This window comes from Coffea arabica, chromosome 2c, assembly GCF_036785885.1.
Source record: "Coffea arabica cultivar ET-39 chromosome 2c, Coffea Arabica ET-39 HiFi, whole genome shotgun sequence".
In the NCBI taxonomy this organism is placed as follows: domain Eukaryota; kingdom Viridiplantae; phylum Streptophyta; class Magnoliopsida; order Gentianales; family Rubiaceae; genus Coffea; species Coffea arabica.
Genome location: NC_092312.1, coordinates 17,914,678 through 17,938,946, shown reverse-complemented (window position 1 = coordinate 17,938,946; position 24,269 = coordinate 17,914,678). Strand labels below are relative to the sequence as shown.

At 39.6% G+C, this 24,269-nt stretch overlaps 6 protein-coding genes across 13 annotated transcripts; 4 read left to right on the top strand and 2 right to left on the bottom strand.

The window, feature by feature from the left end:
• Positions 1–902: 902 nt before the first annotated feature.
• LOC113726511 (probable E3 ubiquitin-protein ligase RHY1A) lies at positions 903–4,760 on the top strand. The gene is made up of 3 exons (XM_027250267.2): positions 903–1,526; positions 2,584–2,774; positions 3,908–4,760. Exons 1-3 carry the CDS (start codon positions 1,215–1,217, stop codon positions 4,341–4,343), a joined length of 939 nt encoding a protein of 312 aa, XP_027106068.1. The 5' UTR covers positions 903–1,214; the 3' UTR covers positions 4,344–4,760.
• Positions 4,473–7,427, top strand: LOC113726510 (uncharacterized). 6 transcript variants are annotated; one of them, XM_072074841.1, is made up of 4 exons: positions 4,473–4,611; positions 5,312–5,399; positions 6,016–6,097; positions 6,180–7,427. In XM_072074841.1, exons 3-4 carry the CDS (start codon positions 6,041–6,043, stop codon positions 7,299–7,301), a joined length of 1,179 nt encoding a protein of 392 aa, XP_071930942.1. In that variant the 5' UTR covers positions 4,473–4,611; positions 5,312–5,399; positions 6,016–6,040; the 3' UTR covers positions 7,302–7,427. The 6 variants fall into 6 exon arrangements, with proteins under 6 accessions (XP_071930942.1, XP_071930941.1, XP_071930940.1 ...); XM_072074840.1 differs by having other exon boundaries at positions 5,997–6,097; XM_072074839.1 differs by having other exon boundaries at positions 5,312–5,496; positions 5,997–6,097.
• Positions 7,428–11,187: 3,760 nt separating this feature from the next.
• LOC113726506 (probable protein phosphatase 2C 63) lies at positions 11,188–14,807 on the top strand. The gene is made up of 4 exons (XM_027250256.2): positions 11,188–11,715; positions 12,170–12,543; positions 13,749–13,985; positions 14,254–14,807. The coding sequence occupies exons 1-4, from the start codon at positions 11,442–11,444 to the stop codon at positions 14,554–14,556; spliced, it is 1,188 nt and encodes a 395-aa protein (XP_027106057.1). The 5' UTR covers positions 11,188–11,441; the 3' UTR covers positions 14,557–14,807.
• A 148-nt stretch (positions 14,808–14,955) lies between these two features.
• LOC113726508 (uncharacterized) lies at positions 14,956–16,438 on the top strand. 3 transcript variants are annotated; one of them, XM_027250258.2, is made up of 5 exons: positions 14,956–15,414; positions 15,555–15,576; positions 15,658–15,763; positions 15,845–15,952; positions 16,131–16,438. In XM_027250258.2, the coding sequence occupies exons 1-5, from the start codon at positions 15,354–15,356 to the stop codon at positions 16,230–16,232; spliced, it is 399 nt and encodes a 132-aa protein (XP_027106059.1). In that variant the 5' UTR covers positions 14,956–15,353; the 3' UTR covers positions 16,233–16,438. The 3 variants fall into 3 exon arrangements, with proteins under 3 accessions (XP_027106059.1, XP_071930936.1, XP_071930935.1); XM_072074835.1 differs by having other exon boundaries at positions 15,555–15,580; XM_072074834.1 differs by having other exon boundaries at positions 15,523–15,580.
• Positions 16,439–16,918: 480 nt separating this feature from the next.
• Positions 16,919–18,525, bottom strand: LOC113726505 (3-oxo-Delta(4,5)-steroid 5-beta-reductase-like). The gene is made up of 2 exons (XM_027250254.2): positions 18,367–18,525; positions 16,919–18,194 (listed from the first exon to the last, which is right to left on the bottom strand). The coding sequence occupies exons 1-2, from the start codon at positions 18,403–18,405 to the stop codon at positions 17,070–17,072; spliced, it is 1,164 nt and encodes a 387-aa protein (XP_027106055.1). The 5' UTR covers positions 18,406–18,525; the 3' UTR covers positions 16,919–17,069.
• A 2,378-nt stretch (positions 18,526–20,903) lies between these two features.
• On the bottom strand, positions 20,904–23,978 carry LOC113726504 (uncharacterized). Its single transcript, XM_027250253.2, has one exon. It carries the CDS (start codon positions 23,685–23,687, stop codon positions 21,192–21,194), a length of 2,496 nt encoding a protein of 831 aa, XP_027106054.1. The 5' UTR covers positions 23,688–23,978; the 3' UTR covers positions 20,904–21,191.
• Positions 23,979–24,269: the final 291 nt, after the last annotated feature.

Below are 24,269 nucleotides of genomic sequence, written 5' to 3'. Positions count from 1 at the left end.
GAGTTGTCTCCAAGGCTATGAGGTCTCACTGTTTGTTTGGGAGCTTGGATATGATATGAAAAAGAAGAAAAAGGGAGAGATATCTGAACTTTTCCTTTGCTTGCGAGTTTCTTCAGGATGGAAAAAGAGTGGAAAGGCCTGGAATAGGACAGATTTACAACTATAGATTCAAAAGTCTCTTCCCCCTCCTCCCCAACGTACGACCTGATTTGGATGGAAAGCTGGAGAAAACTTTGTACTAACTTCTAAACTAAAATTTTAAAGTGAATTTTATATACACTGACGGTGTATATATTAATATGGTTGGACATACGACATATATGTAAAATTTGAATTTTAAATTCAAATTCGGATTCCATGTCATGCATTTAATGATGAAAATATATACATTATTAGCATATAAAAGATTAATCCAAAATTTTAATTATATTCGTATCCAAATCATCTCATTCTTTTTATAACTCTCAAATAATGTTAAAATATCTCATCTTCTTTTTTAACCCTTTCTTTTCTCTCATGACTTGAGATTTCTCTTATTTTCTTTTCTATCCTTAACCCCCAAACTAGCCATTATGGAATTATCAAGGTAGCCAACGCAAGGAAGATTATCTAGTGGATCTCATAACATTTTCACTTAGGATTCTCGGTATTTGTTGAGTAGTGAATCTTCTAAACGGACCGCCTATTGGACAAAGGCTATTATTGATATATTTGCACAGAGGCCCATCATGATTTGTCGCAAGCCCAAGCTAGGAATAGGATAAATGACATTGTTTCAGTTAACGGACTTGTTGTTTAACAAAAGTTTTCCTCTGGACTGTTAGATTGAAATCCACAGTGATTTCTCTTGAGACCAAACTAGCATTAAACAGATCCAATTGCTTGTTGTATCCAGAAGAGGTTGGGATTTAAAAAACGCGGAGGAATTAGGAGGACTAGAATCCAGAATTTTAGTTGTTGGTAGTTGGTCCCTTAGTTATTAAGTACTGTACCAATCATCTCGCTTCACCACTCCTCCCAAAATTTCCCCCAATCAGATTCAAACTTCTTTCATCGCTTCCTCATCTGAAAAATCACTTTTCTTTATCCGCATCTCAGCTTGAATTGTACTAAAGCTAATTGGAGTAACGCAAAATTTTTTTAAAAAAATTTTGTTTCTAGGTTTCGGTTTAATTATTGCTCCGGCTGGTGGAAATTGATTGAATTGCATTTGCATGACGAGCGCGTCGGAGCTGTTTCACGCCAGGAGGTCTCGCTTTGGTCGAAGCAGCAGCAGCCTCCTCGACCTTGGAGACGGAGGAGGAGAGGAGCCGCCGCTTGATTCCTCCTCCCATCTTCACCGAATTCCTCACCCTAATAGTCGTCGCCACCGCTATCACGTCACTCACCATCACGGTACCACTCCTACTACTAGTCTTAATTCACGACGTCATCATCATAATCGCCTCGATATTGAAGGATGTGATCCTCTCCCTCGGCGCCCTCCTCACCCTAGGCATCACCTACCTCATCGCCACCTTCTTCCTGTATGAGATACCTTAACTTTTACTTTATTATTTCTTATAAATTATACATGATGTGTCTGTGTGGTGTAGTTTATGTTTATAATTGATCGAATTGATGCTAAAAAACTGGATAAATGTCGAACAAACTGGTGGATATCCTTTTGTATCAAGGACGTGTTTTTATGTAACTTTCTTTTTTTTTTTTTTCTTCCGAGTTAAAAATTTTTACTTTTGCTTTTAGTTAATTAGGTAGACTACTAATTTATCGAGGGAGAAATTTGTTTGATTTTAGCATGAGCAAGTGGTATGGTGGTCCACTTGCTTTTGGCCGGTGTAATCATACTTACTTGATGTCTGCTGTAACTTGTAATATATAATGGTCTCAGTTTAGTGGCACACCATGAGAGGTCTCTGTGCCTTGTGGTGGGGGCAAGCTTGACCCATTACCTCAACTAATGTGAGGAATCCTCCTCTTTGTTGTTCGATATTGACATTCAAAGCACCTACAAATTTGAATTCCACATCGAAGCAGTTCTAATATAACCTTCTACACTGTGGGACCGCAATTGAACACAATAAATTTGCTGGCTACTTGATTCCAACTTGCTCAACTTAAGTATGCTGTTTGAGCAGCGGTCATTCTCTACCAGTTGATGAAACCTTTCAATCTGGATTTGATAGCACCTGGCAATAGGAGTGTGATTATCCTCAGAGTTTGAATGCACAACTTTATGAAACACCACTTTCTTTATTATTTTGGCAGGTTTCAATCTGAAGTTTCTGTCTAATGGGGATTTTGCTTGCCTGTGTACTTACTCTGCACTTAATTAATCTGCCGAAAAATATGAGGTACAAATGAATGAGGCAGCTGTAACTGTGTGTAATCTGTAGACACGAAATTGCATTATTCAGGTGGTTTGTGTGCTTTTTTCCCTTGACTTCCATCTTATTAAGAGGAGGGTGACCCTGTATTCTCTTGTTTAAGGGCATTGCCAGTCTTTTACATCCCATTCCCCAACACCAATAAAATCTTTTTGCTGGCTGGAAAGTTTTATGCTTAAGTTCTTTCTGTGCATAGGACCATGAATCAGGTTGGCTGGACCAAGGTAGCAGTCCTTCTGCCTTGGGAGAGGTTAACAATTCTGAATCTGTGGACGCCTTAAGGGGTGGGCTGAGGTCTTCTGGTAATGATAGGCTTCCAGGAACTGTGCTTCTTGCAAGAGAGAGGCTTCTGCAGAGGCTGAGAGGAGTCTCTTTATCTGCAAATAGGTTATTTCTCCCACTTTTGATCCGCAAAGCTTTTTGAGTTTGCAACTTTTGTTTTTCTAGGAGCTTTTTCTTGTTGTGGTGGTAATTTCATTTATGAGTTTATACAGGGCCTTTATGAAAAAATGGTCACAGGTTCTCAGTTTTGATATATGCACCTAGGGCCTATGCATTCCAATATTTCTTTTGACTTGTGAAAATTTTTCCTTGGATTTCAATTAATAAACCGGCAATTAGACAAGAATAGACAATATATTTTGATATGCAGTAGTAGAATTTATCATTTGTGTGTATAGACTAACTTAATGGGTGCTTCAGTTTCCATCTTCTTAATCCTCATCCTCCTTCTTAAGTCCCATTTTGTTCATGTGATTCTGTTTGCTTGGGGATTCCTAGTTTCTTTTATATGATGTCTAGTTGGAAAGGATAACAGTAGATTGGCAATAAATGCAATTCCACCCTATCTGAATTCTCGTGGATGCTAGAGGATTACATGAAACTGTCAGGGTGACAACACTGTTTTGGAACAGATGCAAATTTAAAGCATTCAGAGTAGAATGTTTTCATGCAGAAAGTTCACTTAAAAGATCTTGACGACATTGGTCTATGGTATGGTTTTGGGGAGCAATTTAGCACACCTCAAGCATTTGCTTCATCAGGATAGGCTACTTCCCATTTTGTTTGGCCTCTTCTGGAATTTTCTGTATGAAGAAGACCTTCCTTTTGGCCTTTTCTAGTCTCCAGATTAAGTATCTTACTGTAAAACTTTTAAAGAACTTTGGCCGTATTGTTCCTAAGCAATCTGCTTTTGTTTTTTATTGTTTGAACTTTTTACTTTATTTCCCGTTGCTTTAATGTCCACTGACAAATCATGTAGTAGTTTAGTTGCAAATCTTACAGCTGTGCTGTGTAAAGGGAAGAGGCAGATTTGGTAGAATGACAGAATCTGCCTATTTGTTTCTGTGAACTTATTTTGCAGATCAAGTGCCTTTTGTGCTGTCTCATATGCTTTAACAGCGAAACGTGTGGAAAGAAAAAATTTGTTTTGTAGACACTGTTTTATATGTTTCTTTTTGCATGTAGTGAAAGATATTCTGACATTCAGATTACTTGGACTTTTGCTGTCTTACCTGTAGGCAAAGGCACCGGCCTTCATCAAGCATTCATCACAATGACTTTGCTGTCGAGGATGATTTTAGGCTTGCTGATGTTGGGGACTGGGATAATGGAATTTCCAGAGAGTGGCTAGCTGAATCAGTTTCCTTCACTGACATCCTTCCCACAGAAAAGTCCGAGAGACCTCCAGGACTCACTCAAGAGGCTCTAGACAGTTTGAAAGTTGAGATATTCAGTAAATCTGATAACAGTGATGGAGAGGTAACGGCAAGGCGATTAGAGGATTGTAGCATATGTCTTGAGAGCTTCCTGGAGGGAGATAAGCTGATATTTTTAACTTGTGGGCATAGGTTCCACTTCTGCTGCTTGGATCCCTGGGTGCGGATCTGTGGGGACTGCCCTAATTGTCGAAAAGCTGTTGTAATTACTGGTCGTAGAGCCAAAGAAAGAGTGTAATCTGTTGCCTATTAACTTGATCTCATACCATGGTTAAGTTTTGGATGACGGGATAGGTCAGAGCCGTTGCTTCATCTTGGAAGTGACTAAATGGAATCCCGGTGTTCCAGGAAGCTAACTAGTCAGTCCTTACCATCTTCCCATTTGCCAGTAATGTCAGCTGGAGATTTTTGTTTGTGCCTGTGAGCTGCCATTATGCCTCCTGTGTATCAAGTCTCCCTTCCTTTCACCAAGTCTTTCGTCTTCCATGTTTCTATGCCATTACTCGGTGAGTAAACCTGGTTTCAATTGTCCAAATATATCGAAAGAATTAAAACTGGGAGCGTATTATATGCGAATCTTAATTACTTGTAATATCCACGTTGAAATTTATCTTTTTGCAATTATAAGAATGAAGCACTTATCTGGCTTGCTGCAGTTTTCTCCTAGGTCGCTGTTATGTAAACACCGTTAAAATATGATGCACGTCAGGCTCTTCCCTGGAAAAAAGATTGCAAAGCCGTCGGAAGGATGCATGAATTCTAGTATAACGACATGCTAGCCGGTAACAATTTGCATGTAGGGGGCCGATTAAATGTTACATGATTAACATATAAAGTCCATATTTAGGTCACAACTACGAGTGTGTTTGGATTGTAAGTTATTTGAGATATTTTTACTGTAACACTTTTTGTGATGTGATGTATGTGAGATAAAAAGATAATTGGGAAGATAAAAAGGTGTATTGAAAATTATAATGATGATGTAAGCAAATATATTTGAACAAATAACTTACAATTCAAACACACTCTACATTACCACTCAAAAAGCGCCCATCGATGTCCAAAATCCAAACGAAATCCCCTCGTACATCAGCCATCTCCGTATTAGCAGACAAAAAAGAAGGAAAAGTTGGTTCAAGTCCTGTTCAATCTTTTGGGTTATCTGACTTCTGCTTTTGTTTTCGTTTTCGTTTTCGTTTTGTTTAGGCCCTTCAGGGTGTGTTTGAAATGAGGCAACTCAACAGGAGCGGGTAAAGGATGACTTGACGAATTGAGGAACTCGTCTTAACTGCCGGTAAGCTCACCCAGAAAAGGTGGGAAGGAAATGAGAAAAATTAGGCAAATAAAGTGCTGGGACAAAATTGTACAGCAAGCCGTAGCCCAAAAGACAAGTAAGCTAACGCAGTGTGATCACCGCCTTACTCCATATTATTCCCTGGACTTTGCAGCTTGCTGCCCAAGAAATCCTCCCCCTATAAATAGATTCCATTGCTCCTGCTCGAGTTGTGAAGCCAGTATGGCTCCTCCAACCATTCTTCTTGGCCCACCATTTATTCATAACCTGTGTGTTCAAGATGAAAGCCCCCTTTCCCCAATTGATCAAGAGCCAACATCCCCAAGAAGCCCTTGCATGGACTTGTTTTTCTGTGACCTCTCGCTCCAAAACCTCCCCATTCTACTAGAGAGTGCTTGGAGGCACAACCCCCTGACGACCCTTAAAATCATATTCAACTTCGGCGGAAACTCTAACAAACTAGCTTTTTTGCCTGCAATTTTGTGGCTTCACCAGCATCATCACCTAACTCTTGCATGCAATATTAGCATATTTTCGAGTTTAGAGCTTTTAGACTATACGCTTGAGATCTTATGCAGAATTCTGGACCCCTCTAAGGGTTCGGGAACAATGGCAGATATCAAGAATTCAGACAAGATTCCATGCACAATACTGAAGAAACAAAGAGATATCAGCAGGGCTCGATCAGCACTAGAGAAGTACGTACATGATGCGCAATATCGTTTCTTGCACAATCAAATTTCAAATTTGTTCGCTGATCTTCTTAGGGATGATCTACAGTTTTTGGCCTCGGGAAGAATTGACGAGCTTAGCATGGCTTCCAAATTATGTCCCTCTCTTGATTCTGTTTGTGATAAATCGACCCTGATATGCGAGGGAATTGCAAGAAAGCTATTTCCGCCTGAATCTGATGAGGAGTATAAGGAGATTGACGAAACCCACTATGCTTATAGAGTCCGAAATCGTTTACGTAAACAAGTCCTTGTTCCTCTCCGCAAAGCCCTCGAAGCTGGAGCAGACCGAGTAACAATGCCAACAACAAAGAAAGATTTAGGTAAAAAGTTGTTCATGCTCTATCAAAAGGACAAAAGGCTTTTGACTGGAGACAGTGAAGAAAGATTAACAATTTTGCTGGATATATACACTAAGGGTAGAAGCAAGGTTGGCCCTCATCATATTGTCGCTTGCTTGAATGATGAAAGTGTTCAATATGACGCCGTAGAGATTCGATGGCGCAATATAGTGGAAGCTTGTGCCAAGAAACAAGAATGGAGAAACTGTTTGGCCATTTACAATGTGTCAGGAGGCACTAGAAATGCAGCAATGGATTTTGCTCTCGGTATAGGGTTGCTGATCTCAGAAATCAGTGACGAGCCTTGGAAGGGAAAAGTGCTCACATTCGGCACTGACCCCATATTTTGCAGGATTGAAGGAAGTGATCTGAGATCAAAGATTGAGTTCATGAGAAAATTGAGGCAATGTGAAAATATAAGGTTTTCCAAGGTTTTCGATCAAGTTCTAGAAGCTGCAGTTGCTGGAAATATGAGTTTGGATAGGATGGTGAAGAAGATATGTGTTTTCACTGATGTGGACTTTGAGAAGGCTGCAAATAATTTTTGGGCAACGTGGGCAAGCGTACGTAAGTATCAGAGTCGAGGGTATGAGAAATTGCCGGAGATTGTGTTTTGGGATGTTAAAGAATGCGTTAGTGTCCCACAGGTAAAGAAGTTTGATGGTTTGGTTATTGTTAAGGGATTTTCTGATAGTTGGGCAAATGCATGGCTGAGAAAAGGTGAGTTCGCAACGCCGGAGGAGATGTTGAAGATGGTTCCAACACCAGAGGAACTGATGAGATCCGCGCTTCGCAGAAAAGAACTCCAAAATTTGATTGTGTTCGATTGACTTATTGGCTTTTATTTTTGGCATTTCGCTTTGGGCTACTTAGATCATCTCTAATGGTTTGAAAATGTTTATGAAGTCTATCTGAAATACTGAAATAATACCTGAAGATTACAAATTTTTACTTTACATGTTTCTTCCTTCTTGTCATCAAATTGACCTTCTATATAGCAAATAAAATGTGGAATCAAATTAAAGAGGTTGGCGTGTGGTATGAGGACCATTCCGTTGATCTCCTGAAGTTGCAATTGGGGCAGTCAGAGTCAGGATGGCCTCTGGCATAGCTGGTCAGGTTGAGTGGCAGAACCACATGATGACTGACCTAAATCAAACTTTTGTCTTATGTATGAAAAATGAGGAAAGTGTGAGATTATAACTCCGGAAAAAGATCACAAGATCCAAAGCAAAACACTTCTAAAATCACATGTTAAAAGTCACTAATGGGACATCGTGAAATTGACGAACCACAATTGAGCATGGTCTACACTTGGATCAAAGAGTCTAATTCGCGATTAATCAAGAACATTCTTATCCTGTCTTTCTGATAATGTGACACATAAAGAAAGAACTATGCAAAAGCAACTTCAGATCGAGAGCTTCAGAGAAGAAAACTTCCTTGATTGACGGTCAAGTGATGAATTTAAGCGAGTATTCTCCTTGGTACATTTACAAGACACAGAAGTTGACAGTTTACTTGGGAAGACTAAAGTTGTTTGATGCAGCAATCCGCACAGGTACAACGCTAATGTAATGCAGGCTACTAACACAGACAAATGAGTCACATCCACCCATTGATCGACCAAACAATAAGAGCCATTGCATTGGTGGCGTTTTTAAGATTGGTAAAGCTGACACTAAAACCAGGCCACCGGTTGTGTATGCAGAAAAAAGATTGGGGCACAAACGGTTGTTAGCTGACACTAAAACAAGGTCGACCGTTAACATGCAGTGATTTGATTTGATGACTTTCCCTACCCTACTTCTGCATAAAGTGCTATGTATGTAACCAAAATCTAATCAAGTTTTGTAGCAATCCCACTCACTGTAACGCAATGTTGCTAGCGCCCCGACAAGATATTGTCTTCAATGCCAAGTGTTCGTGCTGATTTTTGTTACACCAACACCAAGTACAGTGTTGCATAACCTGTCGGCCACGGGGTATGATCCTCCTCAATAGTTGAGGTCTCAACTCTTTTGGACAGATGCTGGTAAACAATTTCTGACGGTGATATATAAGCGAGGAACCATTTATAGAAAAACAAGTGATTAAAGGTGGCAGCGCATGTCAAGTTCTAATTTTCCTTGATGGAATTGTGGGATGGTCACACTCGTATGATTCTATCGGTTGGAATAAAGGGTAATTAGGCGTTTTGCATTTGTTTAAGCACGTTTTGTTGATATGGAAAATGGCTTTGCGGGGTTCGATGCACTTATAAAAATTTTTATCTGCGATTTCGTTGACTCATCATGATTGTTAGGTTGATGATACGGACCTCCTTGCACCAAAAATGTTGAAATTCGTTTCAGCGGGCGGTGCCGGTGATCATATGCTATATTTTCAGAATTCTTGCGGCTTCTGCTCATAATCAGACGCAGGCCAACCGACTGCGACTGGCCAAGAACAGGACGGATGAACTGGCGATTGCAAATTGTCCAGATATGAAAAGTTAGAGCACAGATCACGCAAGTCGAGGCATCCGAGAAAAGACTCAGCTATTTCTCAACCGCCCGCTCACCTAACTACTACTACCATTAAACTTTCAATCAAAGCTGGTCCAATCGAAATATTACCAAGCAAAACAGCTCAGGCACTGCCCTGCAATCAAGGTTCTATTCAGACAATTTATTAATTAGACATCAGGAAAGGGAATCAACTTTTTTTTTCCTTCCTAAATTCCTATATTTTGTTGGGAGTTGGAGTACAGTCAACCTCCATGAAGTGACATACCGTCTATGTCTTGGTTAATGTTGAAGCATAAATGACACGGCACGGAGTACCCATTGTCAAAAGTACAATGCGCTGGGCGACTGCTTTGGCAGCATAATCTCAATCTGTCACCACTCACCACTATAATTTATTTATTTTAGAAATAGAAATTTGCTTTCCTTCCTTAAGGACTAGGCTGCAAACGAGTCGAGTCGAGTCGAGCTTTGAGCTAATCGAACCGAGTCTCGACTAAATTTTACCAAGCTCGAGCTCGACTCGAATCAAGTCGAGCCGAGCTCGAAAAAAATAAAAAAAAATATTTTATTTTTTTAAAAAATAAATAAAATAATATTTTTTTCTGAAGAAATAATAAAATATTAAGGATATATACGTAATTTCACTATGAAAATAAAAAATAAAAAAAAAATATATATATAATATACGTAATTTTATTATTAAATAAAAATAAAAAAAAAAATATATATATATATACTCAAGCTCGCGAGCCGGCTCGCGAGCTAACGAGCTTAATATTCTGAGCTCGAGTTCGAGCTCGAGTTTGACTCGAGCTGTCTCGAGCTCGACTCGAGCTCGATTAATATCGAGCTGGACTCGAGCTTGACTCCAGCGGCTCGCGAGCGGCTCGATTCGTTTGCAGCCCTATTAAGGACTCGTGACCAAAAAAAAAATTTTTTTAAAAAATAAAAAGGAAAGAGTGTAGTAATCACTCTCGGTAATGGGCGCTGTTTTGAAATACTACTACCATGACTGAGCAAAATCAGCGGACGTGGAAAATTTGAATTGACTTTTTGGGTTGTTGTGACCCCAGCAGCGAACTTTTGGTTGGTTGGAAGTTGGAGCCCAATTCTAAAATCTATGCAATTTCCAGTAACTAATTGCTTAAAATCAATCATGTCTAAGAATCACCTTAGTGGTCCCGCATGAATGATCCAGCGGTAGCGCCTTTCACCAGTGAATTTTTGAGGTCACAAGTTCGAGTCTCCGCTCCGCTGAATTACTCCGTACACTTAACGTGTTCGGGTCGGGTTGAAGCGTCGGATCCGGACCGCAGGAAATTAGTTGGACCCCGTAAGGATTGACCCGGACACCCCTGTGTCGACAAAAAAAAAAAAAAACCACCGTGGTGGCATTGCTTCTAAGTTCTATCTGGTATGCTTGACGGTTAGACAAAGGCGAAGAACGCTGGTAATAGAGTAATGCCGTGCTACCGAATACAATTGGAGAGTTAGTAGTAATTCTTTTTTTTTTTTTTTTTCTCACAGGTTGGAGGGTTAATAGTAAATACTAATGAATAAATACATTATGCTTAATGATGATGGGTGAAAACTTGTGTAGCTTCGATCTATGGGTCTATGGATCCTCCCGAAGACGACACTGAGTAAACCCCAATTGACCCCGTCTATATTGAAGAGTTATAATATTTAGACAAATTAGTCTCTTTCTGCTTCTCCCCGCTTCTTTGTACTTTTTTGCCTCCCATCTAACTTCTCTGCGAAGATATCCAAAATTCCAAACTCCCGGGTCATTTGTTTTCCTTTAATTTATAGTTTTATTTAAAGAAATAAGATAGATTTTAGGTTTTTTTTTTTAATTTGGATTTGTTTTAATTTGGTCGCAATAAATGGGTGTGTTTGGATAATTCAATTTTATCAAATAATAGTAGTATATTTTGCTTGCATCATATATGTACCCAAAGTCTCCAACAACTCCAAGCACTCAGAGTTTTTCTAATTATTTTTTAAAAAAATTTTTCTTTAATAGCGCATACTGAATTTTAGGTCTGGGTGCCAAAAACAAAAAAAAAAAACAGAATTTCAGGTCTGGACCAATAAAAGGGTATCGTAGTCAACGGAATTGAAAATTCTAAAGCACCTTTAAGATGGTTGAGAGCCGGGCCAGTTGTAGTCTTTATTAAGGAACTTGGAAAAGCCCAAAGAAGACCGAAATCAAAGAATGGAATGGACTATAGTTTGAATGAAGTGTGGAGTGGAGAAAAAGGCATTCGTATCGGCAATAAAGTAGAAAAACGCGTCCGCTTCAGCGTGTCTTTCACTATTCTTCCTTTCCTACGCGGTCTGCTCCCGGTTTTGTTCACTTCCTCCTCCTCCTGATATGGGATAGGAGGACGACTAGTACTAGTATTCATCTTTCTTGCCAAAAACCCCACCTCAAACGTAAGGACTAGAATTTGATAGATGATGTTGCGATCGTGCTATAGGCCGTTGGAGAGGTGTTTAGGGAGGATGAGTGGCGGCGGCGGAGGAGGAGATGGGCTGCTGTGGCACATGGACTTAAAGCCCCACGCCTCCGGTGACTTCTCCATCGCCGTTGTCCAGGCTAATTCTAGTCTCGAGGACCAGAGTCAAGTTTACACTTCCCCCTCCGCCACTTACGTCGGCGTCTACGACGGTCACGGTGGCCCTGAAGCTTCTCGCTTCGTTAACCGCCACCTCTTCCCTTATTTACACAGTATGTTGCATTTTGTTCTTCTCAATTTTTTTTCATTTCTTCATCTTCTTTCCCCTTTCTTTTTTGGAGTTGCTAATGCATGCTTTCTCCGTGTCTATGTCTGTGTCTGTTTGGTAACTTTGTAAGATTTTTCATTATTGGGTTTTTTTTTCTCCCTGCCAAAGCATAAAAGCGAAAATAGAATTTTAGAAGGGGTGGGGTGGGGTGGGAACTGGCAAGGAAGAAGCTGGAAGGGTGGCGTGAATGGTGACGGGGAGAGTCTATCGATCATTCGAATACCGAGGAACAAGCGACCTTGTCAAATTCTGTGAATGAACCCTGATTGATGGTGGCGGCTTGCCTTGAAATTAAAATAATCTTTTGATGGTTTGTGGAATATGTTCCTTGTAGACTCGCTCCCTCCCGCAGTGTTATATTATTCAATTACGTGATTTGTGGGAAACTCTTTTTGTAGAATTTGCCGGTGAGCAAGGGGGTTTATCAGCGGATGTGATAAAGAAGGCATTTAGTGCTACAGAAGAGGATTTTACCCAATTAGTGAAGCGATCCTTGGCGGTTACGCCACAGATTGCTTCGGTTGGCTCATGCTGTCTTGTTGGCGCTATTTCTAATGACCAGCTGTATGTAGCAAATTTAGGGGACTCCAGAGCTGTTTTGGGCCGAAGAGGTTCTGATGGTGAAAGTGGTTCAGTGGTAGCTGAGCGGTTAACAACAGATCATAATGTTTCGTGCGAGAAGGTGAGGAGGGAGGTTGAAGCACAACATCCTGGTGATTCTCCCATAGTGATCTATTGTCGTGGAGTCTGGAGAATTAAGGGCATAATTCAGGTAAATTGCATTCCTTTGACTTGCTTAATAAGTGAATTCAACTTTGCTTCTCGTTCTTCCTGCTTTTGTATACTTTATCTTATCAAACTTTCGTAATTAGGTGGGAAGTTTTATTAGATTTGAGAGGTTATTTTTATGTGTCCTAGGGGCTTTTTTGTGGCCAATAAGGGAAATTAGCTTAGTCCTTTTCATGTCTTATAAGAGAAATGATTTATCTTTGACCTCGAAACTTTGAAATTGGTTTCTGTTCTGTACCAAACCATCTCTTTTAAATTTTATAGAATGTGCGATGAAAGAAATTTTGTTATGGACAGGATGGCAATGGCTTTCTTCTCTACGATCTACTACTTTTGGTGTTTTAGTGTCTAATTTCTTTTTTCTAAGCGTAATTGTTTACGGTCTTGTCAAAAAATGGTGAAATGTGGCAAATGATTCTGCTTTCTTGGAATAGAGCTTTATTCAGTCTTTGATATTTGGATTGCTGATGCAGAATAATCTCCAAAGGGATAAAGCTTCCTTCCAAAAGCATTGAAGCTGGAAATAGTGCCTATCTATAGACACACACACACACACACATCGTTGCTTGGTGGATCTTGATATCATTTGAGTTATCGTATATTATTCATCTTGGTTGTTTATCTACCACATTCCTCTTCATATTCTTTCTTGGGAGAAAAGGGCGTCTCTTGCCTACATTAGGGATCAGGGAAGCAGTAAAAGTCTCGTTATAATTTTTATGGTATTTCTTATCTTTTCCTCTTGCCTTTTGCCTGTAAAAAGGAAAGCATCAGAAACCATGGTCTAGCCTGTTCTAAGGGTCATTGTCTTCCCCATTCTTCCAGGAATCACATGCTCTGCCCCTTGCCACCGTCTCATGCAGCTGAAGCATGCATGTCTTCCACGCATGAGATGTTCCATGAAGTATCACAAGGGTTGTGATTCCAGTGAATATATAGTGGTCTTCCTTTATATCTTGGCCATATCAGAAGATGAGGGCCATAAATTCCCATGATGTTCATGAAGCTAGTAAGATATATTTTATTTTTCTTGATGTAGCATAGAAGAGGTATGCTAGATCCAATGCCAATGACTGGGGTCAATGTCTGCTTTTTTTTTTTTTTAAAGTCATTTTGTTCTTGTTTCAAATTTTCATTTACTTGAATGTAATTGCTGATACAAAAACACATGTCCTCTGTGCATCTCAGGTGTCAAGATCTATTGGTGACATCTATCTGAAGAAACCTGAGTTCAACAGAGATCCAATTTTCCAGCAATTTGGAAATCCTGTTCCGCTAAGGAGACCGGTATTAACAGCAGAACCTTCAATAATCTGTAAAAAGATCCAGCCGCAAGATCTGTTCTTGATATTTGCCTCTGATGGCCTTTGGGAGCACCTAACTGATGAGGCTGCTGTGGAGATTGTATTCAAGAATCCAAGAGCAGTAAGTTAATTTGTCTGTAGTGTTGATGCACTGATTGTTTGTGAGGTTATTTCAGTACATGACTAATCCATTCTAGCTTTAGTTTGTCTTTCCTTCCCGCTACGCTTAGATCACCGAGATATATCGATGATTTGATTGCATGATCTAGAATAATTTCAGGACAGATAAATGGAGTAGTTTGGATGGAACATTGATATGTTTCGGAATGTTTTTTTTTGGTGTAGGTAAAACTGAGTTTTGTTTCCTTGTATTGGTGAAATACTTGCAGGGAATAGCTAAAAGGTTAGTTGGAGCTGCCCTGCGGGAGGCTGCAAAGAAGAGAGAGATGAGGTACAAGGACATGGCACAGATAGAAAAGGGAATTCGGCGGCATTTCCATGATGATATCACGGTGGTCGTAATTTATCTTGATCACCAGAAAAGCAAATTGTCTCCTACTAAAAGGCAAGGCACTGTTGGCTGCATAAGCGCTCCGGTGGACATCTTCTCCTCTAACTCGGATGAAGAAATGGATGACGCATACGGCAGGAGTTTCTTGAGCAAGGACAATCAGATAAGGGCGGTATACTAATTATGAGAGACTGCTACATCTGAAGTCTGAACTGAAAAAATGTAATTTGTATGTATACAGGAAGACGCAGTTCGCCGTTGTAGATATGAGACTGAAGGGTGGTGTAGCGGCTTAGCATTTTCTTAACTTCAGATCCGGATTGGATACAATCATTTTTTTGTTCTTTCTTCCGTGCCGTGAGTTGGTTTTGGACACAAATAATGGATTGCATTACAGAAAATAATTATATGTTACTACGTCGATTGTTTTCTTGTTTGGGGGTTCTTGGTACATACATAATACTAACCTTTTTTGTTGTTAAAATATTAATTGAACAAGATCTACCCTGTCGCAATGATGGCATCGTAACCAACAAAAAAAATTGTATTACAAAACGATGGTGAGCACCGGAGATGCAGAACGTGCGAACGAATCATGTTTAAGAAATCTTTCTTGCGAAACCAATAGAATAATCTCTTTGCCACAAGAAGTTGGGAGAATCTAAAGTAAGAAGTTGGGAGTACTTTAATTCCGAAATCATTTTGCCACTAGAGCTAGTAGCAGTAGCACCACCACTCAAAAGGGGGAAGATATGTTTTTTTTAAAAAAAAAAAAAATGAAAATTAACCCAAATAAAGAAAGAAGTTTATAGGGAGAGAGAGAGAGAGAGGGAAGAATAGAAAATGGAAAAAGAAAGAGAAATGGAGTGCTGGGCCACTGCGCCCTAACTATAGGAGGACTAGACTGACATTGCGTTCTGGCCCTTGGCGGGACGTTTGTCTGAGATAGAGATAGTGGGGAGGGTTTTGGTTCCGAGAATGAACACAAGCAGTTTGGTTGCAGAAGCAGCGTGGAAGGAAATTGAGTCCAGGGGTTCAGGTTCACTGCTTCCTTCTCATTCCAATTCTTCATTTGTGTCTTCTAATGCTCCTTCATCTTTTTTTCTTTTATAAATTGATTTCTGGACTGCATATTGCTTAACAATAGATGTTTATGCATGTGATTGTGAATCTGGGCAGTCACGGATGACCAGCTCTCAACGTGAGTGAGTCAACGAGTGTTTCTTTTTCTCAAATTTGTCTGTTAATATTGGTTGATGGATGTGAGTCTTTCTGTCTGTAGACTGCATTTTTTGTTCGGCAAGAATCTGGAGAAAGCGACGAGGATAGTCGATCAGAGAGGAGTCAAGAGAATCTCTGGTGAACCCAGCGGCCGCTCTATTTTTCAGGTGTTTATTCATTTAATCAAAAGAATAAATGTACCTTTTTTTTTTCATTTTTCATGACCCTTAATTTCGTTTCTTGATCAGGTTCTGGGAGAATCGCGGAGGAAAGAAGAATACTTGTGCTTCCCGGAACACTATTGTGCTTGTTATTCGTTCTTCTATGACGTTGTTAACAGGGGAGAACAGCTTTGTGTGAGTTTCTGTTTCTTTTCTACTACTAGAATATGAACCATTTTGGTCCCCTTTTTTTTTCTTCTATTTATTGACTACACAAGTTTACTAGTATTCATTCGTTAATAAATATTTATGCTTAATTTGATACTACAAGTTAAAAGAGCATCAGGTCTGTCCCTTTTTTGCTGTTTCTCAGTGCAAGCATCAGTTAGCTGCAAGACTAGCTGCTTCACTCGGAGCATGCATTGACGTTAAAATTCCCGATGAGGAGCTGGCTCTACTCCTCTCTAAACTCTGAACCTCTCTTTTGAAGCACAACCTTTTGTGATTTCAACCCCGGAAGGAAGAGATTGAATCAAATTTTAATCTTTAGCATGCGGTGATCTTGTTTCAGAAATTCTCCCTTTCCATCTGTGCTTTGTTGTATATATGTACAAGTGTTTGTCCACACGCTTAACAAAGCTAATTCCTGGGTTGGGTCAATAGTGATGGTGGCTTTCCAAATTATCAACCTCTACCATTGCTGTTGATGCACTCTAGAATATTTGGCCGTTGCAAGAGACGATCAAATTGATTGTCACTGCACTGCAGAGTATGGCATTTGCGTAGATATGGGGTGTTACCCTTCAGTGCAAGAGGAATCTTCTGCCTTTAGGATCATTCGTTCAGGATGTTACCCTGCTTGAGAACACACAGGGTAATGGGAGTGAAAGTTACATCCATGGCCTTCTGTCCCTTCGTACATTGCATATCATCATCAGTTTAAGATTTGGGGGTTTAAAGTGCCATTCTAGTTCTGCTGTCTTCTCCTACTCTTTGTTTAACTTTATACCAGACAGAGATATTTTAGCCTCTGTTCTGCTTCTAGCATATTGATATGTCTCTCTATAATTGTCTCAAAAAGTCAAGGCCATATTGTGGGAGCAGATTCATCAGGGCATGCAATTAGAGTAAAAGCAGGATAACAAAGAAAGAAGATACGAATTGCGGAAACTGATCACATTGCAAACTAAAACCTCGTGGCCAGATATAAAATCTTTCATCATTATTCACCTTCCTAAACAGCAAGCTACTGGAGAAGAAACATATCTAAGAACACATCAAACATCACAAAACTCAAAAACAAAAGTCCAAACTATGGAACGATCTTGTAAGCCTTCACCTTGTCAATCCATGAAATGAAGGCATTTTTGGAGTTCCTGAATCCCAAAAACCCATGCTCCTTGCTCTTGTTCATGGTATCCAACAAACATGGATATTGCAGAACAACATCGGCAAACCACCAAACCCCAACCTCCTCCAATTTAGTGGGCACCAACCCTTTTTCCCTAACAATCTCGTCCCAGACAGGTCCTTTATCCTTCATCATCTCCTTCAAGCTCAACGGTCCCCCCTCATATTCCCCACATTCCGCTCCAAACTGCTCAGCCAACACCTTCCAGAAGTGCTTCCACTTAAACACATCCCCATTGCTCACGTTAAACGCCTCATTCTTTGCGTAGGGATCAACCGCAGCCCATATATGATGCTCAGCAATCAAATCTGCATCCGAGCAATCAGAGTACCCGTCCCAGGCTTCTCTGCACCCTGGGAACTTGAGCGGCGCGCCTTCGTGCTTGCATATAGCTGCATAAACACAAAGGGTTCCAACAATGTTCATCAAACTATAAGGTGAGAATCCGAAAATATTTCCAGGTCGGTGAACGGACCATGTTAATCCCTCCTTCTTCTGCACCTCCTCAAACAATATATCCTCGAGAGTGTAGTAAAAATTCTGGACGTCGAGGCGGGGCAAGTCCTCGTGGAAAGGAGGATCATGGCCTACTTTTCCAAACAACTCAAACGGACCAAGATAATGTTTCCTCCCAGTCTGCAAGCAAATATGCCGCAAATTTGGGGAACTGGGGATAACAGCGCTGAGTAAATTCCTGAACATGTTGCCATTGACCTGGCAGTTGTCGAGTTCGGTGGATCGGTTGGCCCAGGTGACGTAGAAGAGGTGAGTGATATCGTCGAGGTGGGAGAGCTTGGATTGGGTGTCCTGGGGGTCAGAGATGTCGCATTGGATGTAGTGAATGGGATGATCAGCGTTCCAGGAGGGTCTGGGGCGGCGAGCCAAGCCGTAGACCTTCCAGGGGCCTCCAGGGGTGTCGGCGAGGGGGAGGATCTCGGCGAGGCTATTGCCCACGATGCCGGTGACCCCAACTATTAGGGCCACGCTCTGATACTGGGGCGGTGCATCATCTTCCTCGAATTTTTTCTGTTCGAATTTGGAAAAGATACATCAATCAATAACCGAATTACAAAAAATAAAGAACAAAGAATAAAGATCGCGGGGGGATATTAATTAGCCTTATCTAATGGATGGAGGTAGCAATAGGAAAATGCGGAGACAGAGACTAATTAGAAGGAGAAATGAAGAAGGAAGTTGCCTTAGCAGCGCCAATAGCTCCAGCCCACCACCAGCTCATTTTTGGATTGGCGAAATGCAAATGAAATGAAATGGAGTTTTGTTGTGTGGGGAGTATTTATGTCTGTATAGAGTCTGTATAGGCGATGGAAGGAAGTCTTTTGTTTCTGGTGGCAAGGGCGAAGACGTGTAGAAGCGGACGATGCTGACTGCTGAGTGACAAAAGCGGTGAAGTCAGGAGTCAGGCGCTGATAAATCAATCGAATGCCCCATTTCTTTAGGCGTAAATGTGTAATGAATGATGATGACGATTGTAGTCTTTTGTTTTGTTTTGTTTTGTGGGCTGGAATGAATGTTGTTAATCTTAGGGTTAATTACATTTACCTCCCTTGAAGTTTGACCATATTACCAATCAATTCCTATAATTTGTCCAAATAACGGTCTCACTCTTTGAATGATCCAATATTTAACAAAAACCCCCTTAATGCCGAAAATGCCCTTATTGAGGCCATGTTACATTAAAAAAAGAACATATTTTTATTTTATTAACCGTGAAGCAATCCAAAAAAAATAGAAAAAAGTTTTTGCTTATTATTTTATAAAAACCATATATTTGCTTCCATAAATAGTTTTGAATCAATAATTATTTTAAATCTTAAAAATGAATATTAAAAATTAGATAAATTGAAAGAAAAATAAAAAAAGAAGAAATTATTTTAATTGCTGAAGTATGGTTCAAATTGAGGAAAACATGCCTTGTGCTCTCTGCAACATGCCTTGAACCACAAATTCGAACCATACTTGAGGATTTAAAATAATTGCTTCTTTTTTATTTTTCTTTCAATTTATCTAATTTTTAATATTCATTTTTAAGATTTAAAATAATTATTGATTCAAAACTATTTATGGAAGCAAAGATATGATTTTTATAAAATAATAAGCAAAAACTTTTTGATGATTTTTTTGGATTACTTGAAAGTTAATAAATAAAAATATGTTCTTTTTTTAATGCAATATGGCCTCAAAAAGGGCATTTTCGGCATTAAGGGGGTTTTTGTTAAATGTTTGATCATTCAAAGGGTGAAACCGTTATTTGGATAAATTATAGGGATTGATTGATAATATGATCAAACCTCAAGGGAGGTAAATGTAATTAACCCTTAATCTTAGTATCAGAAACCTCTCGAGGTTTCTTTTAATATTACTTGACACTCATGAAATTGTAAAAATATCACTTATCATCCCTAATTATTGTAAAGAGACTATATTAATCCTTACTTGACACATAATTCACAACATATTAAATAAATGGAGCTCAAAAATAAAAAAAAAAAGAAACAAAAGTCACTTTCTTATTTTTCCTTTTCTTTCTCATTCTCTCTTACGCATTTTTGGATGACTATGCAATATTTTATTTGTAAATTATAATAAATTGAATTTTATTTATCTTTTATTTTTTGTGATTGTTATAAAGTGGGGTCTAATTTATTTGCTTATTTTAAGTTGATTTTTATAATAGTTGGTACAGTTTAATGATTTGAGTAAGAGTTGAGAAGCTGTTAAAAATATATATAAATTCATAAGAAATCGATTTTGAGTATATAAAGTTAAATTGATACAAGTGTATTTTTTTTTCAAATTTATATTTTTATGGGTTATAGCATTATGATATGGTAATTATTAATACTATAAGAAATTGTTTTTGAGGTGATGGTTTTTTGAAAGTGAACAAAGTGGATTACGAATGTTTTTATTTAGTAAGTGAAACGGTAGTTTAGAGTTTTTAAAAACTTTGTTACACAAATAACAAAAGTAAGGGAGATAAGTGATATTTTTAAAACTTTAGGAGAATAATCTCAGGGAGGTTTCTAATATTATCCCTTATTCTTTTCTTCATCTTTTTTTTACGGGGGCGGGGGGTACAAATTTGTTTTGCATTGTTGTATGGTTTAATAAGATAATGCATCCACTTACATGGCTGCCGGCTTCCCGAGATAATGATAGAGATAGTTAGGTGCTGCTATTAACTTTTGCTTTGCCAACGCCAACAATTGAATTTAACAAAGGCTACGAGCTAATATTATTTTATTTAATTAAAACAACAATAACAACAAAAAGTCTAGATTAGACTGCTTTACAAGTAACAAAATGTCTAACGGGCTCCCTCAATGAAGAATAAAGAAAGAAAATGAAAGAAAGAAAAGTCCAAAGTTGGACCTGTGATCTGATTTTTTTTTTTTTTTTTTTTTTAAAGAAGAAGAAGAAGAAGAAGTATTTATGTATGTATAGAGTCTGTAAAGGCGATGGAAGGAAGGAATGGAGGGTAGGAATTAGACCTTTTTTATTCTGAATAGAGTTCATCATTAGGTTTTTTAACGTTCACTCGGTCAATCATTAACGGCATGTTCCAAGTCCAGATTTCGGTAGTTTTGCTGTACCTAATCTTGATTTACTATTTGGTGTCCCACTTCTTCTGAGACCATGTTCTCCCAGAGAATTCAAGTGTTCGACGTATGGTATCCCCAGGAAATATTGCAGAAAAATGACAAAAGTCTTGGATTGATTCACAAATCTCCTCTTTGATTACTGAAACGAAATTGTACATACCCTGCATCGGAGTATTCTATCTCCTATGGGTTTACAAAGGCTTAATTAATGCCAGCTATACATCCTAATGAGCACTGAAGCTCAAGTATTAGTCCAACATGACTTGATCGGGTAAGATTCTATACATAAACATGCCATCCCGCTCATTATTCCATTGGAGCAGGCTATAAACAGCCAAACAGCAAGACGAGAAGGAACGTGTGCAAGGCGATTCCACAAGCAGCAGGAGATGCTCCATAATCACCTCTTCAATCTTTCCAGCAATCTACATTCTTCCTCCCTAGAAATATGGGGATTAAGCTCGCGAAGGTTACCAACAAACACCACTGCCTCATCCCTCCGGCCAAGCTTACAGTACGAATCTACAATTGAATTATATGTGCTCTCATTTGGTTTGCAACCGTGCTTGATCATGTAGTGAACCACATCAATTGCCTCAACAAACATCGAGACAGCTGCATAATTAGCTATGAATGTATTATATGTGACAACATCCGGAACAAGCCCAGATTCCCTCATTTCTGCGAAGACCCGAGATGCATCCCTCATTCGACCATTTCTGCAATATGCATTTATCACTGTGTTGTATGAGATCAAATCAGGCTTAACTCCTTTAGCTAAAAGCTCCCTCAGCATTTCTTCAGATTTCTCATAATCTGCTGACCGGCTATACATATTCATCAAACTATTATAAGTTGTCAAGGTAGGTGTAAAACCACTTTCCCTCATGAAATTAATAATTTCATTTGCCTCTCTGATCATTTGACGCCGCCCATATATGGAAACCATGGCATTCAGAGTCGTTATGTCGACAGAGCAACCTTTTCTTCTCAACTCCTGGAAGGCCCGTTCTGTTTCTGCAAGTAGGTCACTTTTGCTATAAACCAGAACGAGCGTCTTGTAAAGCACAGCATGAGGTTCAATAACACCAGAGTAGATGTCCTCTGCAAGAGCATGCATCTTGTCAATCTCCTTGCCATTAGCATAGGCATGAAGCAAGGAACTATAGGTCTGTTCATTGGGCTTACATCGACAATCCTTCATTTCATCAAACACTTTGTTAGACTGTTCCCAGAGCCCTCCCCGAGCCAGAGCTGCTAAAACAGCATTGTAGGTAGAGAGGTCAGGGGTCACCCCTGCTGTCAGCATTCTCTTGTAGACAGTCATGGCCTGGTCAAAAGACCCACAGCGGCTGTAAGCACTGATTAGAGTGTTAAAAGTATCTCTCTCAGCTAAAAAGCCTGCTCTTTTCATTTCCTTGAAAACCCCGGATACCTCAGAGTCCATGCCGTTCTGTCCAAACACTGCAAGAAGTGTATTCCATGTAACGATATCGGGACTACATTTGCACGTCTTGATATCATCAAAAATCTTCATCATTTCTGTAAATTTTCCGCGGTTGCCATACATTTTAATAAGGGCATTAAACGTACAGATATTTGGATTACAACCTGCAGCTCTCATCTCATCAAAGACCTTCATGGCAGACTCATCCTTACCAGCCTTCTCAAATCCTGATAATAGAGTGGTATAAGTAAACACATCAGGCTTGATCCCTTTTTCCATCATTTGCGATTTTAGCTCCGTTGCTTCTTCCAACAATCCATCCCTAGAATAAGCAGATATTAAAGAGTTATATGTCACAGTACAGGGAGAGAAGCCATTGACCTCCATCTCTGCCAAAACCTCCAAAGCTTCATGAGGCCTCCTCGACTTGCCATAGACGTCCAGTAATGCATTATAGGTGACTTTATCCGGCACACAGCCAACCAATTTCATCTCCTCAAAAATCTCTTTAGCCTCCTCATACAAAGACCCCCTTCTACAACAAGCTATAAGGGTATTATACGTATAAGAATCTGGGGCAACCGCAGAAACCTTCATACCCTCAAACACCTCCATGATCTTATGCCAAGGCATGCCCATTTTTCCATAAACTTTCAAGATCACGTTGTAAGTGATCAAAGTAGGCCTGCAACCCTCATCCTCCATTTTCTTGAACACCATCACAGCCTCCCTATACCTCCCACTATTAGCAAATGCCGAAATCAAAGAAGTATATGCATAGACATCAATGAGGAAACCATCTCTATGCAAATTATGAAGCAAAGAAGCTGCAGCCGAAACCCTGCCCTCTTTCCCAAGCATACTGATAATCACAGCTACAACAGAATTACTCAACAGAAGATGTGAATCGCTACGATTCACAACCCATTCAAAGACATGCATTGCCAAGTCACATTTCTTATAATACCCTAAGCCCTTGACTAAACCCAAGATGTCTAAGCTCAAAGTTTCAGTGCAGAATTGAGGACCTTGTTGGTTCTTACCAAAATCGTGAGAATTAAATAAGTTGAGCAACACTTGGCTAATATTTTCGACATGGAATTCTGGATCAAGAAGGGTCTGGAGAGTCCGCTCACCTTGACAGGAGAGGCGGTGGTGAGACCAGGGCTTCCCTCTATTAAGGTCACGGTGCTTGCCAAGACGCCGTCGGGTTCGGGGGATAAAGGAGGAGGATGGGGACTGGGGGTGGTTTTCATGAGTTTGGCTGGGATTGGAAGAAGTGGTGGGGTTTCGGTGGGTTTCTGAAATGAGGAGGCTTTGGAGGAGAGGGTTCAAGGAGCTAGTATTGGGGTGGGGAAGAGGGGTGGGCTGAGGCTGGGGTTCTTGAAAGAAAGGCTTTGGGGGTGGCGGATTTGGAAGTAGGAGGGGAAGTGCTAGCTTCTCTGCCATTGACACAATTTCTGCTCCAATCCAACTCAGGGAAGGAACTCGAGCAAGAGGGAGCAGAGACCAGCGGGTAAAAAATGTTCGACCCAGCCGGCGGCATCACCTGTCCCAGTGCCAACGACTGTAATAAGAAGAATGAGCTTTAACAAGAAGCTTTAATGCGTCTTTGAGACATTAGACCCATGCCCTGATTGATGTTCGTTCATTTCGATTCCAACAGATGAAAATATCTCCATCCGCTGGGCCAAATTTGGTGACGTTTGTGGTTTTCCACTTTCATTTTCTTTACCATGAAATATGAATGATGCGCAGCGCTTGTTTTATTTTAAAAAGAAAAAAAAGTATTATTTGATTATGGATTTAAAAACATATATATATATATATATATATATATAGCGACACGCGCAGGGGCATTTTTTTGGTTGGACATTACCATATTATTATTATTATTATTATTAGTGTGTGAGTGAGGAAAAATAATTAATGACACTTAAAATTAACACAATAATAATAATATTGAAGTTAGAATAGAATAATTAAAAATCAATTGGGATTGGGTTTGGTCCAGGTTAAACTCAACATAAA

Coding starts and splice junctions, on each gene's coding strand:
- LOC113726510 (XM_027250260.2), top strand. CDS start 5,430: ATGAGAAAAATTAGGCAAATAAAGTGCTGGGACAAAATTGTACAGCAA.
- LOC113726508 (XM_072074834.1), top strand. CDS start 15,354: ATGAACACAAGCAGTTTGGTTGCAGAAGCAGCGTGGAAGGAAATTGAG. Junction 15,581..15,657: donor ATGACCAGCTCTCAACGTGA/GTGAGTCAACGA, acceptor TTCTGTCTGTAG/ACTGCATTTTTTGTTCGGCA. Junction 15,953..16,130: donor ACAGGGGAGAACAGCTTTGT/GTGAGTTTCTGT, acceptor GCTGTTTCTCAG/TGCAAGCATCAGTTAGCTGC.
- LOC113726511 (XM_027250267.2), top strand. CDS start 1,215: ATGACGAGCGCGTCGGAGCTGTTTCACGCCAGGAGGTCTCGCTTTGGT. Junction 1,527..2,583: donor CTCATCGCCACCTTCTTCCT/GTATGAGATACC, acceptor TTCTGTGCATAG/GACCATGAATCAGGTTGGCT. Junction 2,775..3,907: donor GTCTCTTTATCTGCAAATAG/GTTATTTCTCCC, acceptor TCTTACCTGTAG/GCAAAGGCACCGGCCTTCAT.
- LOC113726504 (XM_027250253.2), bottom strand. CDS start 23,687: ATGGCAGAGAAGCTAGCACTTCCCCTCCTACTTCCAAATCCGCCACCC.
- LOC113726505 (XM_027250254.2), bottom strand. CDS start 18,405: ATGAGCTGGTGGTGGGCTGGAGCTATTGGCGCTGCTAAG. Junction 18,195..18,366: donor GAGCTATTGGCGCTGCTAAG/GCAACTTCCTTC, acceptor AAATTCGAACAG/AAAAAATTCGAGGAAGATGA.
- LOC113726506 (XM_027250256.2), top strand. CDS start 11,442: ATGATGTTGCGATCGTGCTATAGGCCGTTGGAGAGGTGTTTAGGGAGG. Junction 11,716..12,169: donor CCTCTTCCCTTATTTACACA/GTATGTTGCATT, acceptor CTCTTTTTGTAG/AATTTGCCGGTGAGCAAGGG. Junction 12,544..13,748: donor GAATTAAGGGCATAATTCAG/GTAAATTGCATT, acceptor TGTGCATCTCAG/GTGTCAAGATCTATTGGTGA.